Below are 19,959 nucleotides of genomic sequence, written 5' to 3'. Positions count from 1 at the left end.
GACTACCAACAAATTTTGTGGCATAATGTAGGGCCCAGTGTGAGAAAGCTGGGTCCCCCTCAGAGGTCATGGGCCTTCCAGCAGGACAATGCCCCAACACACACTTCAAAAAGCACTAGAAAATGATTTGAAAAAAAAGCACTGGAGACTAAAGTGGCCAGCAATGAGTCCAGACCTGAATCACATAGAACACCTGTGGAGAGATCTGAAAATGGCAGTTTGGAGAAGGCACCCTTCAAATCTCAGAGACCTGGAGCAGCTGGCCAAAGAATAATGGTCTAAAATTCCAGCAGATCATTGTAAGAAACTCACTGACGGATACCGGAAGCGGTTGTTCGCAGTTATTTTTTCTAAAGGTTGTGCTACCAATTATTAGGCTGAGGGTGCCAATCTTTTTGTCCGGCTCATTTTTGGAGTTTTGTGTAAAATGATAATGATGATTTTTTTAAAATTCATTCTCTTTTGTATTTTTTCATTGCAAGCAAAATAAATGAAGATATTACTACCAAAGCATTTGTAATTGCAGGCACTTTAACGTTTACATACCAAGGTATACCTTGAAAAAGGTAATCGGTAATCTGACGAGAAAAACAATACAGACAAAGAAGAGCAAGCGTATGAGGCTTTGCTCGGGGGAGACACATCTATCCTGTCTGCCATTTTCTCTGTTGTCCACCCTATAGTCTAAAGATGTTTGTCCTTTGAAGCAGAGGGAGTGATGAATGTGTCTGTGGGGGAGTGACGCAGGATAGAGGTCAAAAGGGTCCACGCCTTATTGGTTGTCAGTGGATTATTGATGCTCACAATTTAAGTAACCTCTCCATAACCTCACATTCACTTCCTTGGTTGTTGTTGTACTCATATGATGGATGATTGTTATTGCTTGTGTTTAAGTATTTCCTTCAAATGTGGGCATCAACCCATAAGTAATGCATCCTTCTAACATAGCACCTGCCAAATGCCAATTTCAGTTCAAGTTCAGAGACTAAGCCGCGAATTGTGAAGAAAACATTTGTCACTCAGTGTCAGTCTTTTGTCTGTCCGTAGGCTGAAAAGAAAAAGAATTCCTATCTCTCTTCCGCTCTCTTCCAATGTGCTGCTGTGCAACAATTTGGGGGTTTTGGCGGGTTTTAAATCCAAACACGTGTTTTCCCTTTTGTAATTCTCCCAATTTTCACCCGTGCGGTCAATACTCCCCTACCCGCACAGCCACGGTTCTACAGCAAATTAATTCAAATCTAAACCTACTGTCCGGGGTTTCCTTGGGCTCGTCGCTATGGTAACAAGGGAGAATGCAGCGTGGGGGTCTGTCGTCCCTTTGTAGTGATAGACAAGACTAAGGCAGCGGGAAAGGGTTAAAAGTCCAATAGAGGAACAGCAGTTTCTCAGCGGTTAGCATATGCAGGGAGTAATTTTTGAAAATCAACATGCTACCACGTGACGCCTAACCTGTGAGATCAACACGGTTTTTAGCCATTAGGAAGCTTAGTGGTGTTTTTGTGATTTTCACATTATTCCTCTCAAAGAGCATTTAATTTTATATCCAATTAGAAGGGGGCACCTGGGAAATGAACAGTTGAAGTGAGGAGCTTCCTTTCTGAAATAAGAGGAGCATGCCTGAGGTTATGCTCTCACCTTCTCTCTGTGACCTGCCCGTTTGTTTGGTCAATACTGTTATTCAAGGTATTTGATGGAGCATCTCAGAGAAGTATTACCCGTCCAATATTTGACGAAGTAAGGTCAATCATTAAACGTGACCATTAAGCACAGCAACAGCCCCTGTCTGGAATGTGGGGTTAATTATAAGCCATTGTTGCCTGTCTATGCTCACAGCATGTGCTTCACCCTGTCTTGAGGCCGTGTCTAAAGTTAAATGAATTTCATAGCTTTCAGGCTCTGTTCCAGACTGTGCTGTCTGGGAAGAGAAGGCTAGAGTAAAGATATTCTGATCCTTTGAGCTACACTCTTCATTTTTACACCCAGAAAATGCCCTCACATAATGATGTGTCAAGATATTTTATTAAGTTGATATTGCAATTTTTGCTATCATACCTTTTATGAACGAATAAACAAGGATAAACAACAAATAAACGTGTGTGAAACAACCCCTCCCCCTGCAAACAAGGGTAGCCCATTGATGGGAACTTCCCAATATTGTCCCTGTTTACTTTCAAACTGCTTCAGCCACAGCCTGGTATGAACAACGTGTGTGTTTCCCCCTCCTGCACACACCCTCCTGTCGTTAAAAGGGCTGAGATTGAAGGGGGTAAAAAGGAGTTCATTGAGAGACGGAATAAAAGAAGAGAAAGTGAGGAGGGGGGTAACTTCAGGCTGCAGTCACCAGGCAACCGGCAGATCAAGTTTCAAAGCCTAAAACCGGCATTTTTTTGGGGGGGGGGGGGGGGGGTGGATTACAAGGAAAGGTTAGTAGAGTGGATACTGGGCATTATGATGGAGAGATGAAATGTGTGTCAGAGTGTGTAGGCACGCACACCTGCAACCATGATTTTAAACATGTGCATTCACTAAACATCACAGTCATCACACAATTTAATAGTACACTCAAATGTGTGCAAATTTTGTCCTCTTAATAGTCTATCCTTTTTTCTACCTCTCTCATACCAATGATTATTATTTGCCACCAGTGTTGTAAATCTTTGTTTAAAAAAGTAATTACAGTTACAAATTACTTCTCCCAAAAAATAATTTAGTTAGTAACTTACCTCATTTTAAGAGTAATTACACTGCTGGCCAAAAGTATTGGCACCCCTGCAATTCTGTTAGATAATGCTCAATTTCTCCCAGAAAATGATTGCAATTACAAATGCTTTGGTAGTAATATTTTCATTTATTTTGCTTGCAATGAAAAAACACAAAAGAAAATGGAAGAAAAAAATAAAACATGATCATTTTACACAAAACTCCAAAAATGGGCCGGACAAAACTATTGGCACCCTTTGAAAAATCGTGATGCTTTTCTAATTTGTGTATTTAACAGCACCTGTTACTTACCTGTGGCACATAACAGGTGGTGGCAATAACTAAATCACACATGCAGCCAGTTAAAATGGATTAAAGTTGACTCAACCTCTTTCCTGTGTCCTTGTGTGGACCACATTGAGCATGGAGAAAAGAAAGAAGACCAAAGAACTGTCTGAGGACTTGAAAAGCAAAATTATGAAGAAGCATGGGCAATCTCAAGGCTACAAGTCCATCTCCAAAGACCTGAATGTTCCTGTCTCTACCGTGCGCAGTGTTTTAAATAAGTGTAAAGCCCATGGCACTGTGGCTATCCTCCCTAGATTTAGACGGAAAAGAAGAATTGATGAGAGATTTCAACGAAAGATTGTGCGGATGGTGGATAAGGAACCTAGATTAACATCCAAACAAGTTCAAGTTGTCCTGCAGTCCGAGGGTACAACAGTTTCTACCCATACTGCCCGTAGGCGTCTGAATGAAAAGGGACTCTATGGTAGGATACCCAAGAAGACCCCACTTCTGACCCGGAGACATAAAAATGCCAGGCTGGAGTTTGCCAAAACTTACCTAAGCCAAAAACCTTTTGGAAGAATGTTCTCTGGTCAGAAGAAACAAATTTAGAGCTTTTTGGGGAAAAGCGTCAGCATAGTTTACATTAAAAAAAAACTATGCCTTCAAAGAAAAGAACATGGTCCCCACAGTCAAACGTGGCTGAGGTTCCCTGATATTTTGGGGTTGCCTTGCTACCTCTGGCACTGGACTGCTTGACCGTGTGCATAGCATTATGAAGTCTGAAGACTACCAACACGTTTTGCAGCATAATGTAGGGCCCAGTGTGAGAAAGCTGGGTCTCCCTCAGAGGTCATGGGTCTTCCAGCAAGACAATGACCCAAAACTCACTTCAAAAAGCACCAGAAAATGCTTTGAGAAAAAGACCTGGAGACTTCTAAAGTGGCCAGGAATGAGTCCTGACCTGAATCACATAGAACACCTCTGGAGCGATCCGAAAGGGCAGTTTGGGGAAGGCACCCTTCAAATCTCAGAGACCTGGAGCAGTTGGCCAAAGAACAATGGTCTAAAATTCCAACAGAGCATTGTAAGAAACTCATTGATGGATACTGTGGAATTCAACTGATATTTTCCATTTCCCCCCAGCATAGCTCACACTTTGTACATTATCTTTTTTTAAATTTCACCTAATTAAGTGTAACGGTATACAAACATTAACTTTCCATTGCTGTGAGAAAAAGCCCTTTTTGTTTTTCCTGTTGTGCTGAACCCGCACGAAACCTTGATCTCCGTACCGAGGTACATACTGAACCGTGACTTGTGTCACTCCCCTTAAATATATATAGATATATTTTTCAATATGTAGGTGAGGCTCTGAATCTCCTGCACCTCCTTTCTTTGCTCTCGTTGTTTTGATTAAAAAAACATCACACAATGTTCATGGATACATCATTCAAGAAAAGTTTTGGGCAAGTGATTATTTTTGGTAATTAAAAAAATATATATATATTATTATATTGTAGCATCTACAAGCACCCAACTTGGTGAGGATAATGCATACTCAGAAGGAAAACAGTGCATTATCTTCAATTTATTGTATCCACCTGGACGCCTCGAACTGTATGCAAAAAAGAGTTGCCCGAGAGTTTAAGATGACGCTCGCCATGCTAAATGCTAATGGTAACGAGAACGTGAATGCTATGCTAATGCTCCAAGCTACCTAGCATCGCCTTTGCAACGGCATCACCTTGGCCCGTTATGATAACAAATTTTACTTGCCGATATATTATCTCATGAATTTTTGCCGATATGCGATATTATCATTTTTTTAAACCAATTCAATCAAGGATGTAGTAACAATACATCCTAATAAATCACCTCTTTCAATGTAATAAATTGCTATTCTTAAATAAAACACAAATTGTCTTTTTTCCATTAGCCTCAACGTAGCAATGCCACCGTTTTGCAATGTTTAATATAGGTAGATGTATTTCCTTATTTTGTATGTCTGAACTTTAATTGTACGGTATGTTGATGGCCAATAAACATCTGTGAAAAGAACCAGAGTCTTTTGGAGTCATATGTAATCAACACGCACGTGTGCCGAGTGCACGCACGCACAAATGTATGCACGCGATGATAAATCGCAGCCGGGAAAATTACCGCCCTCATTCTTATTTACAGTGCGATAATTTGACCTGTTGCATATTGGGACAGGCTTAGCATCACCACCCCTTTACCTCTTCATCCCTCCGAGGCAGCTGTGACAAAATCAGACAACTCACGGTTCATTTAACCAAATAGTAACGCCTCTAACGCGCCCCTTCACATCCTCAGTAACGGTAACGCCGTTGCAGAGATTAGAAAAGTAATTAATTAGATTACTCACTAGTCACTACTGAAAAAAATAATGCTGTTAGTAACGCCGTTATACTCTTAACGCTGTTATTAAAGCAGTGTTTGCCACTGCATTTTGTTTGTGGGCAACTGGGCATTAAATTTATGACTGGCCAAGGCCTTTGTGTAACGATCCTGTGTCATCGAGACCGTAAGCTCCATTCCTGCATATGCTGACTGTGGTGGTCTGACTGCATGAGTGCACTGACTCCCTCATATCTCTGTCCCTCACCCCTCCTCTCACAGGGCGTGTCTCCCTGACCCGCGGCGCCTCCTTGCTGGTGGAGCGGCTGACCCTTGAGGACGAGGGCTGGTTTGAATGCCGCATCCTGCTCCTGGACAGCAAAACGGACGACTTCCAAAATGGCACGTGGACATTCCTCTCCATCACAGGTGCGGCACTGCAGGGTTTTGGAAGATCAAGTGCTGCTCATTTGCTGGGTCATCACTGGCACTTTGATTGTTGACATCAGCGGTGGCATGTGGCTAAAAGGCACTGGCAAACCAAATTCATACAGTTACACCAGATGACATTCTGTGTACACAATTGGCTCAGCTTGTCTTTATACAATGCAAATTTATAACGTCTTAGTCAGATTTTTTTCCTGAAATCTAGTCAAATAATTTTCTCCAGATTGTTTTGAGTGTTAAAAGACTAGTAACACATTACTCTGTCAGATTATTCCTCCTACTTTAATCAAATATTACTATTTATTCTTATTAAGCCCATACATCTAAAAGTAAAAAGTAATTTTTTACCTAAATCAAGAAAATTTTGTGCTTTCCAAAAATGTTTTGAACAATGTCTATTCTTGAAATAAGAACATTTGACATTTAAAAGCATATACAGTGGTACCTCGACATACGATCTCACCGACATATGAGCCTTTCGACATCCGACGTAAAATTTGACTCGCCATTTGTCTCAACATATGACGACGACATGCTCGGACACACGGCGGAATTTCTTGTGAGAGAAATCAACATGGGTCCCAAGAAGGTTAGTGCAGGTGGTGAAAAAAAGGAAAAAGGTGATGCTTATCATTGAAATTAAGAAGGAACAGCATGCAAGACACAACTGCCACATCTAAATAAAATTTAAACAAATACAACTTATAGACTAAACCCACAGCCACAGCTGAAGTTGCTAAACAATAGAACAAAAATAATTATTTTATATAAAAAAGTGAAAACACTTCTAAATAAAATTTAGAATATATGTATCCGGAACTTCACTGACTTTAAAGCTCCATATCAACATTTCTAGGAGACTTGCTCATTGTCTACATATTTCTCTCTCAGTCCAAGTTATTATGCAGGAATATGAGTATGTCAACCTTCTCTGGTTTAATATTCTATGACAACTATTAATATTAATTAGTTGAATATTAATGGAGAGCGAGTGTTAAGAGATGGAGCGCATGTGTATGACTCGTGTATCATTATTTACACATTATACACATACACACACACACATACACACCCTCTCTCAACAAAGAAAGTCACCAGAGAGAAAAAACACAGCTCTGTTATGAAAATGTTATTCTGAAAAGATGTTTACAATGGCCAAAGACTTTACAAAAGTACGCTTATAGTGAGGTTAGGGAGGAAACAAGTTAGCCGTCTTGGCACGCTAACTAGCCACGTCAATAGCCTCGTTAACAAGCTTACGTTATAGCATTTTTTTTACCGTCGTTAGACACACGAAACATGCTGAAGTGAACTCTTGTAGCTGGTGGAAAATGTTCATGACAGCGTTTACTTACCTTCAATTTTGTGTAAAGTGACGGATGATGGTCACATTAAGGTGAAATTATGTTGGAGGTGTAGCCTGCACGTCGTATGTCCTTCTGCCTCTAAGCTGCAACCATGTGTTTCTTTTCGGTAGCCGAAATACTCCCATACTAGATTTTTGAGGGTTTTTTGAAAAAGCTCAGGTGTAGTTTCAACAGCAACAGCAACGTCAGTGACAGAGCAACAACTGGAGGGGAAAGAGTGAGCGCTGCCGCTCCAAGCCGTTTCTCGTTGCATTTTGGAGACATAAAAAATAGCTAATACCGCACTACGGTATGACTGAAAATGAGTGGTTTTGTATCCGTGACGTTTTCATACCATGGTAAACCTTGAAACCGGTAACCGGCACATGCCTCGCTATGACATTACAGGTTATACGATGCTTTTTGATGGCCTCCTGGATCCCTTTTAAATACAGCAATCTTCAACATTCCCAGATAAAACCAATTAGCTTAGATTCAATGGTATTATATGAATACAATGTGGTCATGGTGAGCCTACCAAACGGAGGTATTCAAGTCATCTGGTGAAATTTCTTTCAGTTTTAATATCGCAATATTTATCATAATATATTGCGAACCCCCACAAAGTCACAATATCAGTTTTGTCCAATATTGTTCAGCCCTAACCTACAGTATTTATGAAGGATTTAGCCTAGGTTTTTGGGCTGCGGAACAAATTAATCGAATTATAATGTATTCTTATGGGAAAATCCCGCTTGACATATGATTATTTCGATTTACAAACAAGGTCCTGGAACGAATTAAATTCGCATATAGAGGTACGACTGTACTAATTTATTGCTTAAAATAAGTCTGGTAAGCATATTTTCAGCTAGTTAATTTTCATATTTCAATAAATCAAGAGGGTAACATTTTCTTGAAGCACTGGCAGATAATTTCACTTATTTCTAGAACAGTGGTGCCTCTTCTTAGGAACGTCTCTACAAATGGTATTTTCAGGTTACAACACGCTCAACGAGAAAATATTGCCTCTTGTTAAGAAAGAAATTTCAGGTTACGAGGAAAAAAATACTACAATACTGTAAAAGATACATACAGTTTGTACTTCACTTCCTGCTTTCTGCTTTTAAATGTTGCGCCATAAGATCCTGCTGCCCTATTGGTCATAATCTTTCCCATCATGCTTCAGAAACGCAGTTCTGCTATCCTGTTGGCCTATTGTTGATAACATTTCAGTTTAGATGTCACAATATGATGACTTGCACAGGCGCGAAGGTGTTGTTGTTTTTATAGCGGGTCGATGTCTTCGCCAAAAGAGCTCAAGTCTCTTCACGTTTTTGTCTCACAAAGAGTTTTTGGATGAGATGGAGAGACTTCTCCTCTGGATTAAAGAAAAGGAAATCGCCAAGGAGTCTGCCACAAAGCTAACGCCATTTTAAATTTCGTGATAGAGGAGGACATCTCCTAACCCGAAAGCTAAAATATGATTTTTTAAAAACTTTGCATTATGTTCTATTACCTACTTCACAACAGATATTAACAGTTAAGTTAGGTGTATGGAATGATTTAAATGTGTTGGGCTGTTGTTTTGTTCCAGTTTAACCCTGATTACAAAATTTAATATGGCGTTTCAGTAGTGCATGGAACGGATTAGGGCATTTGTATGGAAAACGCGTCTGTACTTACGGAAGTTTCAGGTTAAGAGACACCTTCCAGAACCAATTAAGTTCGTAAGTAGACGTACCACTGTAGATTTACACTGAAAGCAATAAATAATTTTAAGGAGGTGCGTTTTTGCAGTGTATATGTCTTCATTGAAGCAATTCTGGCAAGGGAACATTTGCCAAAACTGCTGTACAAATGAGTGAAGGAAACACTTGCCATTGTTACAATTGTGCCACTCTTAGAAGCAGATTTTATTCACCTTCAGTGAATGAAAAGCATCATTGTTGGGCATCAGGTTGCAAATAGAACTGGGGACTATTCATTTTTGTAGATAATAGTGGTGCATGAGTGCACATATTGTATTGCATGCCACAAAAGAATTGGTGAGGTAATCCCAATATGGAATGAAGATTGCGTTTTAGATTAAGTTATTTATTATCATCTTGGATGGGCCAATTAGGTAATAGAGACCATTTGGTCTTTTTCCATAACAAACCAACTCTCAAACCAAGCACACTTACAAGGGATGGAACCAAAATTGAAAATGGCAATTTAATCACATTGCTTCTCCTTGAAATTTAAGGAAATGTAATATTATGAAAATGGTGAAAAAGCTGAAAAATTAGACTTTTGCCTTTAAAATTGCCTCGTAACCATGCTTTTTTCATATCGTATAGACAAGTTTCCTCATGAAATATGGGTGGCGCCATCTTGGAAAATGTCTGCTCCGAACCTCCACTTTAGAAAGAACAACACGAATTGCATTTGAAGTAAGCAGTGGGTTGACTAAGTTAAAACTGCAAAATTAAGGCAGAGGAACCCACGGAATCTCCAAAAATGGATTCAGCACGACGTAGATGAGACGTAGATGAGATTGTATGATTGTTCTTATCACTTCGTTGATCATTCATGGACAAAATTATAACAACCTGTCAGCTTGTCTTCCCTTGCATAACAGCGTTTTCCACCAGTAAACAAACTGTAAAAAAAAAAAAAAAAATTGTAACAATTGCATTTATGCGTTGACATAAATGTGCCATCCAACACGTACTGATTAGAAACCGGTTAGCAGCAGATACAGTAGTTGTAGTAAATAATATTAAAGATCATCATAATTACGTACAGTCATCATTGAAATAACAATATCAAAGTCAACAAGTCGTTTCGTGCGCAAGATTTTAGCTTTATTATTTTTTGAGCACCGGACACATGAAAATGCAGGGATAGGAAGAACATACCTTCCATAACACAGCGGCAACATGGCTACAAAAACACCCGGTCTAAGTGGTGGCATGAGCTTGGTTCCACATCTGCCTTCATGAACATGTTGTCCTTCCCTGTTGTGATGATGGCAGACGTTATTCCACGTTATTTCCAAATTGTCTTTTTTAAGGGATTTTGATTTTGATGATTTTGATGTTACTCCAGCTCCACTGTTGTTATGGATTGAGAAATTCTAAAACGGAAGTTGCTTGCAGACATAAGGAAATAAAGCGGAAGTACCTCGGAAACTTGTCTATACATTCTTTTTCTTCGCTTTTACTGTAAACTTCGCACTGTATTTGATCCTCTTTATTTTTTTTATTATTGGATGCATGCTGACCAGCTACTTTCGTTTTGATTAGTGCCACCAACCTGCCCCCGGGATATTGCATTTAACAGCTGATAACTGTAAACATGATGAAAGTCGATTAAAATTGGGAAATTTGTGGGTATTTTTTCCCAAAGTGAATGTTTTTGAGGTTCGGGTTTTTTCATTAATCATTTAGAAATGAATAAATAAAATAAGAAGAAGATCAAAACACATTGCATAGTGGGTGTGACACCTCATTTTTTAAAAGCTCACATTTGTGAGATGTTCTACTGGAACCAGATGTTTCCCACATTGTGTCCAAATCAGATATGGCGCCTTCTAGAGCCAATGTGTTATATTTGATGAATTTTACCAATATGCTGTTTCATCTGCGCTCTTAATATTTCAGCTCCACCCGTGTTTATCAAGACACCACCGAGTTTTGTGGAGGTTCTGCTTGGAGACTCATTGACACTCAGCTGCGGCGCTCATGGCAACCCCCGCCCAACTGTTGTGTGGCACAAAGATGAAAGCCCAATTGAGAAACATGAAAAAATCAAAGTGAGGGAGATGGCCGAATCATATGTTAACTAAAACCTGACCAGAACTACCACTCAATGATCATCTTTTCTCTTAACCTTTCTCCCTCTGTCATTGTCTTTCTTTTCCGTTGGCTACTTCCAGGTGCTTAACGGTACCTTGTCTTTGACCTCAGCCACAAGAAGCATTTCAGGAGTGTACAAATGTCACGTTTCCAATTCAGAAGGCAACCTTACACACGCAACACAACTGCAGGTCAAAGGTGAGTGTCAGAATGCTAAGAGACAAATATGTACACTGCAAATTTATAACGTTTTAAACTCTTAAGAAGATTATTTTTGTTAAATTTAGTCAAATATTTTTCTCCATCTTGTTTTGAGTGTTAAAAACTAGTTAACAGATTAATGAGTCAGATTATTCCACTTACTTTAAGTAAATATTACAATTTGTTCCTATTATCCCAGATATCTAAATGTCTTGTTGGTAATTTTTGACATTAAATCAAGAAAAGTTTGCTTTCAAATAATGTTTTGAACAATATCTATTCTTAAATTAAGAACATTTTTGACACATTTACTCCCCCCTCCCTTAAAATAAGAAATACTCCAATATAACTTGAACAAATCACTTTTATTGACAGTTCATCTCAAACTTTCGAACAGAACTGATGTTTTTTAAGGTTAAAACAAGTAACAAATATGACATTTTAATCTTAGAAACCAAGTGTTTCAAGTTTATTTCACGCTTTAACTGAGTTCTTTTGCTTTGAATGAGCAATTTAAACTTTTTAAGGTATAATTTAATAGATCTGTTGCTTATAATTTGTGATTCTTTTGTTGTTGTTGTTGCTTAAAGTGAAGTAAAGATTAATTATACTTGATTTGTTGCTTGATATAATTGATTGGGTCTTTTTTAAAAGATTTAAAGTCCTTAATTTGCTGTGTGATTTTTGCTTATTATACACAAAATGTTACTTAAAATGAGTGTTTAAAGCTTTTTTTAAGATAAGTATACAAATCTATTGCTTGAAAAAGGCTGTTAAGCTTATTTTCAGCTTAACGAAAGCCTAGCTATTTTCCTTATTTCAAGAAATCTGAGTAAAATCTACTTGAAGCACTGACAGATAAATTCACTTATTTCTAGTAGATTTGCACTGAAAATAAGGGAAATTTACTAGTTTTAAGGATGTGTGTTTTTGCAATGTACTTGCTTATTAAGCAATTGCTACTATGTGCTTGCAAAACCAGAAGCCTCAAGCATTTTAAAAAGTACTCTTCTGTAACCCAACCTTAACAGGATAAATAAGTGCCCCATAGTGCCTCCTTCTGTCCATCTGTTGTTATAACTACAATGATCGTCAATCTGTACAGGTGCACATAGTGAAATTCACGTGTGTGGTTTTCTTAAAGGTCCCCCAATCATCATCATCTCACCAGAGGACACCACTCTCAATATGTCTCAGGATGCAGTTCTGCAGTGCCAGGCTGATGCTTACCCGTCCAACCTGACATATGAATGGATGAAACAAGGACAGAATGTTTACCATATTGAGTGAGTCTTGTCTGTCAAGATAGCATTATAAATAAATTCACAAACAAAAAGCCTGCATCTGATCATAGGCTTCAGTATCATTTTATGGGAAACGGGACACGGGGCCGCTCCTAAGGGGGCCTATTTTCAAAAACTTAAAATTCTAATATTTTCAAAGCCAAAGCTGCTAGCGACCTAAAACCAAAACAGGCACCTCCCTTAGGCATATATGAGTCCCCATAAGCAGCAGCATCAAAAAATACAAAGTCGTTTCCTAATAAAATCCTGCTTAATTACTTTTATAAGTATAGCAAAACTTTAAATGGTTATAAAAGTCTCAGATTTTACGCTAGATGCACAAAAATCACGAAATGCAGATATAATCACCTATATTTTCAGGATCAATAGCAATATTTAACATATCATATAGGTTTTTGCCCGAAATAGCGACTTTTTTTTGTGTGCAATTTACACATATATACATAAATAAAACAAGTAAAAGCCGAATTGTTTTTTGTATGGACGCAGAAATGTCTTAATTACTAGTTTTTTTGCACACAAAAAAAAACTGGCAGTTGGCCGAAAATCTGATTATTTCAATGTAAAGTTACGCTCTTGTGTGTGGATACAAAATCCAACATGGCGGCCATCACGAAACAAAGAGCTTTTTAAGTTGAAAATTCTTGTAGATAAATGCAAAAATCCTGGAATTTCTATAGATATGAACGTAAAACAGTGTAGATTCTTGGTTAAAAGCAAAAAACTGGGCAGTTATCATTCATTTTACGTAAGTATTTCAAGCTAAAGTTACGCTAATTGTTTCCATTCATTTCATTTCTTTCCCGCAACATCTCAAAGTGCATGCATGGTGCTATTCTATATAATAATTGCCTTGAATCCTCAACCAAATCACTCTCGAGAAACTCGCTTGTATGCACTAAAACTTTCGTCCTGTTTCCACCTAAATCCGGCATTAGAACGCCATGTGTGTTTGAGTTTATCTCAGTGAAAGCTGCCACAATGCTCTGCCTGGCCCGTCTCACTAGCACAATGTCTGGCTCGTCAACTGAAAATGAAGTCTATGATCTGACTTAATAAAGAAGCAAAATATTCTTTAGGTATGGGATATGATCACGACTTATGTGTGATTATTTACGGTCGAGTTGGCCGACTTCTCTCTCGCTAACTTTTTTTAAATAGATATACATTTATTTATACTAATACGATGTATGGATGTTAATTAAAATAAATAATTGGGATTAAACAAAGAAAGTGCTGTGCATGCCTGCGCACGTGAACGCAGTGGCTCTCTTTTCAATCTTCCCCTCCTGCGTGCCCTCCGCGAGCATCCTGGTATTTCCTTTTCGATATGGAGCAGCTATAGGAATGAAAAAAAAACTAAAGACAGGGGAATTGAAAAGCAAACAACTGCGGTAGGAGTGGGATATGGAAAGGATTCAAATTGATTGTTGAAGGTGCTATACGGAAACCTGTGTCAGCTACGAGAAATATATTTAACAAACTTTTCCAGCGTTATTTCGTTGTGTAAATGCATTTACAATGATCATAAAAATATGTAGACTATTTCAACATTGAGAAAACTTGCATTTTTTTCTGCCAATTCGAGGAGATTAAAATAAATATCAAATCCACTATCCGCCTGTTAGAACAGAAACGCAAATATAAAAGATATAAATATTTATTGAATATCCATCTTACAGTCTTGTTTAACTGGGAGAATTCGTTACAAAAGACGGGCTTTAATTTGTTATCATTCTGCATATATGCACTGGCATCGTTGCAAACGTGATCACACAAAACGCAACCATGCATTGCATCCCCGCATTTCCTCCTTCTCCTGAGTCCTCAGAAATAAAACATAAATTTCGTTTTTTACGGGCTCGTGCCTACAAATAAAACATAAAATTTTGGGTTTTTTCGGGCTCGGGCAAGCAAATCAAGTTAATTGATCGGCCTCGGGCCGCGTCGGGCTTTAATACCCGCGGGCCGGTCGGGTCGGGCTGGATTTTTTAGGCCCGATATAACTTCTAGGTTCATGTAATGTTAGCATACCGTACACCTATTTAGCCTGTTGTTCTCTATTGTATTTTAAATTGCCTTTCAAGATGACATATCTGTTCTTGGTGCTGGATTCTATCAAATTTCCCCCCAAAAATGCGATATATACGCCGGTGCGAATTATATATGTTGTTTTCCTTTTCATTGCGCATTTTTTGGCTGGTGTGACTTATACTCAGGTGCGACGTATAGTCCGAAAAAATACGGTATTTAGCTATGCAAAGCACTGATTCGACAATTAATATAATTATATCCTGATAACAAACTGTTTTGGGTTTTTACAGATCTCTAAAATCCAGAGTGAAGGTTTTGGTGGACGGAACCCTTTTAATCCCTAATCTAATCCCAGAAGATGCTGGAAACTACACATGTATCCCAACAAATGGGATATTGACTCCACCCTCAGCCTCAGCTCATCTGAAAGTTAAACGTAAGAATTTAACCAATCTTTGTTTACTGCCTAAAATGTATTATTTGTATTGCAAATTCTCAATTCCATGCTAGATCCTGCTCGAGTTGTACGAATGCCCAGGGAAACCTACTTGCCCTCTGGCATGGAGGGGGTGATTGTATGTCCTGTCCAGGCGGATCCCCCAGTGCTTTACGTGAACTGGACCAAAGATGGGAACAACTTAAATCTAGATAATGTAGGTTGAGCTGCTCTCTCTCTTGTAATGGATGTTCTTGCTTTTCAAAGACGAAGTGGAAGGTACTGTATATTATTGACATCTTTGTCCAATCCAGTTTCCAGGGTGGATGGTGAATTCTGAAGGTTCGGTTTTCATAGCAACAGCAAATGACAATGCTGTGGGCATGTACAGTTGCACCGCATATAACAGCTACGGCACAATGGGTCAGTCTGACCCCACTCAGGTCATTCTGCAGGTATGCGAGGCTGCTTCTACTGTGTTTTCTTCCTACTGCATGGCATGAACTGAAAAAGGCTATCGCTTATGTTCCAGGATCCACCCACATTCCTAGTGCCTCCCCGGCCTGAGTATCTTCAGGAGGTGGGCAGAGAGTTGATCATACCCTGTGAAGCTGGTGGCGATCCCTTGCCAAACATAACATGGAGCAAGGTGCACATTTTTTGCTCATAAATGCAGAGGATTTGTACTGTACAAGTGTCATTGTATGTTCTTTTTTATTGTTATTGTTAAACTGATAACATCTTCTCTGCTAGATTGGCCGAATTCCTCGTTCTCAGTATTTTGTGTTGGCCAATGGCTCCCTCATGCTGCAGCCTCTCAGTAAAGACCATCACGGGGGCTGGGAATGCTTGGCCTCTAATCGTGTAGCAACTGTCAGTGTGGGAACTGTGGTAATGGTGCTGGGTAAGTGGGCCCATGTCAAAAGAAGTACCGTATTTTCCAGACTGTTAATTGCATGTTTTACATTTTTTGGTTGGTGAGACTTACAATATTGTATATTGAGATCCGTTGATTTGAAGGCATATTAATTTGCATGGTCAGTGGTACCTCTACATACGAAGTTAATTCATTCCAGGACTTGTTTGTAAGTCGAAATGGTTGTATGTCGACCAGGATTTTCCCATGAGAATACATTATAATTCCATTATTTTGTTTCACAGCCCAAAAACCTACACCAAATCCTTAATAAATACTTCTTGTACTATGACAAATGGCAGTTACACATAGCAAAAGTGATAAATTATAAATAAGAATCGGAATAATAATACCGTATCATATTAATAATTCCTGTAATAATGTAACGAATCATGTTCTAATGTGGTGGATGTGTTTTGTGTGCTGTACCTGAATGCACTGCGTGGCTGACGTGACAGTGAGATAGGTGCGGTAGAGATTTTACTTTCTCTTTTAATGTTGTTGGCCTCAACTGCAGCGGACATTAGGCCTGTTGTGTTGCACAAGTTCTGAAATAAATGATTAAAAACCTGACGAAGCTGGCGATTTTTTGGCGATGTTACCACAATAATAATTGTCGCTTAACTCATGGGGTCACTAGGTTTGAAGAACAGGGTGGGCTTAGCCCCCAGGAGATGACCCGTATGTAAGTGAACGTAGCGTACAAGCACTATACTTCAAAATCAGCTAACAAAGACTGATCATTTTTTCATTATTATTATTTTTGTTGTTGTTTCAGTCATTTTTTAATATAGTAGAACAACAGGAAAAAATGGCTACAATTGCAAGTTACTTGATACTAGATGGAAGCATCAAACACTGCTGTTGTCATACCGTTTTTAAGAGTGGTAAATTGGTCTACCACTCTGCTCTGACTCATTCAGGTCAATAAAGGTGGTGGAGTGATTTTTATTATTAGTGTATTATACTGTATTATATTGACTATTCACTCATGATAATCATATGTGAATGAGCTCAGCTCCTGTACTCATCTATACGTAAAGTGAGAAACACAGCCGATACTCCAGAAGGAAGTCAGCCCAAAGATAGTGGTAAAAAGACTGCACACCTAAGTCTATAAACAGCCGGGACCCTCACAATGCATTTCAGCCTAACTATCTAGCAGCAGGTAAGTAGCAGCGTTATTTTAGAGCAGGGAAGTAACTTTCGACCGCAAAAAAGCAAAGGTAAGATATGCGCAGAGATTGTCTGTAGTGTGCTAGCCAGGTTTTTATGTGTCAAACACAGAGCAGTTGGTTTATTAATTGCATGGTACTTTCTGCTGTTAGTCGGGGGCTGGAGCTAACGGTTACTACCAGTGATAAATACTCATTTTCTTGGAAAACCTTCTTATGTCCATCCTTCATCCATCTATTTGCGCTCTGCTCTATCCAGACAACTGGCAAAATCAGACACTTGCCTTCATTCAACCAAATTGTAGAAACGTACCCCTTTACATCCTCAGTAACGGTAACGGCGTTGCAAAGATGGGAAAATTAATTAATTAGATTACTTACTACTGAAAAAAAAAAACGCTGTTATACTCTCACGCCGGCCGGTACTGACTTCGAGTAACATCACAGGGAAATCACGGAGTGCATTTTCAGTGATGTGGACGTTCTCAATATGAACAAGTGGAATGGCCCCCCTAAAATATCCATAACGACGCCACTGCCTTAACTTATAAAAACTGGCGAAAGGAGCTCTGAGAAGGACCATCAAGATAGTAGACATTCTTCAACCGTATTGTCAAACCAGTTCACGGACACGCACATCACTCATATTTTTCTGTCATTTCCATCCTCATTTCAATGGTAAGAGTCACCTTTATTCACCACCTGCACAAACTTTCTTGGAACCCATGTTGATTTCTCTGACAAGAAAATCGCTGTGCGTCCGTCTTGTGGGAACACATAAAAAAACTGTGGGGCTGTCATAAATAGTCATATTTCGAGCATGTCGTCAAATGTAGAAACAAATGGCAAGTCAAATTTTATGTCAGATGTCGAAAAGATCGAGTGTCGAAGCAATCGTATGTCGAGGTACCACTGTATTTGTATCTCTGTGTCTTTGCACACTGTTGCATAAACTGATTCTCTGTGCTACTCAGGTACAAGCCCTCATGCTGTGTTTTCAGTATCTGTAAACACAGAAATAAACCAAGCTAATGTGTCATGGGTCCCTGGGTTTGATGGTGGATACACCCAGAAGTTCACTGTGTGGTAAATAACAAATGGCATGAATAGTGTGCTTGCTATTACTTAAACTGAAAACACAGTGGTTAATTTTCCTCTTCTGTTTTTTATCAGGGTCAAGCAAGCATCCAGAGGTAAACATGAATGGGCATCTTTACCCGTACCCACATCTAAGAACTACCTGTTGGTCACCGCTCTGCTGGCTGCAACTAGTTATCAGTTCAGTGTTCTACCTCAGAATAAACTCGGCTCTGGACCTTTCAGTGAAATTGTTACTGCAAGAACTCAAGGTTTGTAAATATTTGAGGAGCCTCGACATTCACTTTTGTGTGGGCATCTGCTATAATTTGATTTCTCCTTCTAGCTTTTCCAACAGAAGCCCCAACCATCGTCACCACTTTAGTCGCACTTGAACCGCCCTTAATCTTGTCTGCTAACCGGACCACGCTTGGTGTTCTCCTCCAATGGTCAAATCCTGAGGCTCCATCCTCTCCGTTGACAAGTTTTGTGCTGCAGGCTCGTCGAAATCAGGGCCAGTGGGTCATCCTTAGCAGCAACATCAGTGCCAATGAGAGCGAAGTTCTTGTTCAGGGACTGCTTCGCGTAAGGCTCTTTGTAGTATTTGTTGACGTTTAGACTTGTAGTTGCGTTTAGATCTCATGTCACTGTCATGTTACCTTAGCTAAAATGGGTATGTGCATGCTATGAGGTTTAAAATACTTTTTTCATGTAATGACAAGGAAATAAATCTTCTGTCTCCAGGACTCCAGTTATGATCTGAGGCTGATGTCCCGTAGTAATCAAGTGCGCAGCGAACCAAGTGATTTTGTCAGTATATCTACGACAGGTAAATTACAGGAGTGGATTTGACATTAGGTGATTCCTCGTTTTTCGTGGTTAATGGGGACCAGAACCTGTCGCGATAAGTGAAAAACCGTGAAGTAGCGCCCCCTGCCGACAAATTATGATAAGTTTTAAACATGTTACTGTCCCACCAAATTATTTTTAAACAAGAATAAAGGAGAACAATGTTTGTCTTTATTAAATGCTTCATTGAGTGAGTCTACTCAAGCTGCTCACTATTTGCACACAATGAGTTGCCACAGCAACTCTTTAACAAGTTAAACCATGATTGACGCATGCGGCGCTTTGAGGCTTTGCCTTCCTGGCATCTGTGGTGAGATCAAAGCGAAACATTGGTCAATCACCGTTAACGTTAATAAGCAACTCCAGTGCACTGCCTGACCAACAAAGAACAGCAACATGGAGAGTGAGACTACATGATCAGCTCAGGACAGCTCATCTGTATTCATTTATTTATTTATTAATTGGGGGGGGAAATCCTCGATGACTTAAGAGCGCGAAGTTTCAAGCGCAAAGTAGCGGGGGATCACTGTATAATATTTGAATTGTATAGGAATTTTAAAATATAAATGAGAAACTGGATTCTGATTCCTGGGTTTACAGGGATGCAGATTTACCCACTAAGCCCGAGTTTTTTGGAGCTCCTTCCTGCACCTCTCCTAGCTGGTGTGATCGGTGGAGTCTGCTTCCTTTTCATGGCCATTGTGCTCTCATTAGTAACAGCTTGCTATATGAGAAATTGGCGAGCACGTCGGCGTAGGAAGAGACAACAAGGTAAAGCATGATTGACACATGTAGGTGCAATACAGTGTTCACGCTCATCATTTGACAACAATTTTTAATGTGTTATTCTTTTTTAGATGTCCCACCTGCTTTCCAGAAGAGTCCATCTTCAGAGTAAGTGTCTTAACTGATTTAATGTGTGTTTAGAAATATTATTATTCAACTGAGGAAAAATATAAGGAAATATTTTAAATGCTGATTGT

At 39.2% G+C, this 19,959-nt stretch overlaps 1 protein-coding gene across 3 annotated transcripts in view; it reads left to right on the top strand.

The window, feature by feature from the left end:
* The window catches only part of igsf9b (immunoglobulin superfamily, member 9b), a 57,118-nt gene that overhangs the window by 25,542 nt on the left and 11,617 nt on the right, over positions 1 to 19,959 (top strand). For all 3 annotated transcript variants that reach the window (XM_057831882.1, XM_057831880.1, XM_057831881.1), the window contains 15 exons: positions 5,632 to 5,778; positions 10,790 to 10,941; positions 11,065 to 11,182; positions 12,330 to 12,471; positions 14,814 to 14,959; positions 15,034 to 15,176; positions 15,274 to 15,414; positions 15,492 to 15,608; positions 15,713 to 15,863; positions 18,025 to 18,136; positions 18,224 to 18,399; positions 18,474 to 18,712; positions 18,872 to 18,956; positions 19,577 to 19,747; positions 19,834 to 19,870. In XM_057831882.1, the coding sequence (XP_057687865.1) occupies positions 5,632 to 5,778; positions 10,790 to 10,941; positions 11,065 to 11,182; positions 12,330 to 12,471; positions 14,814 to 14,959; positions 15,034 to 15,176; positions 15,274 to 15,414; positions 15,492 to 15,608; positions 15,713 to 15,863; positions 18,025 to 18,136; positions 18,224 to 18,399; positions 18,474 to 18,712; positions 18,872 to 18,956; positions 19,577 to 19,747; positions 19,834 to 19,870 (2,077 nt within the window). The remainder of the gene's footprint in view (positions 1 to 5,631; positions 5,779 to 10,789; positions 10,942 to 11,064; positions 11,183 to 12,329; positions 12,472 to 14,813; positions 14,960 to 15,033; positions 15,177 to 15,273; positions 15,415 to 15,491; positions 15,609 to 15,712; positions 15,864 to 18,024; positions 18,137 to 18,223; positions 18,400 to 18,473; positions 18,713 to 18,871; positions 18,957 to 19,576; positions 19,748 to 19,833; positions 19,871 to 19,959) is intronic.

This window comes from Corythoichthys intestinalis, chromosome 3 (assembly GCF_030265065.1).
Source record: "Corythoichthys intestinalis isolate RoL2023-P3 chromosome 3, ASM3026506v1, whole genome shotgun sequence".
Taxonomy (NCBI): Eukaryota; Metazoa; Chordata; class Actinopteri; order Syngnathiformes; family Syngnathidae; genus Corythoichthys; species Corythoichthys intestinalis.
This window is presented reverse-complemented; position numbering and strand designations above follow the sequence as displayed.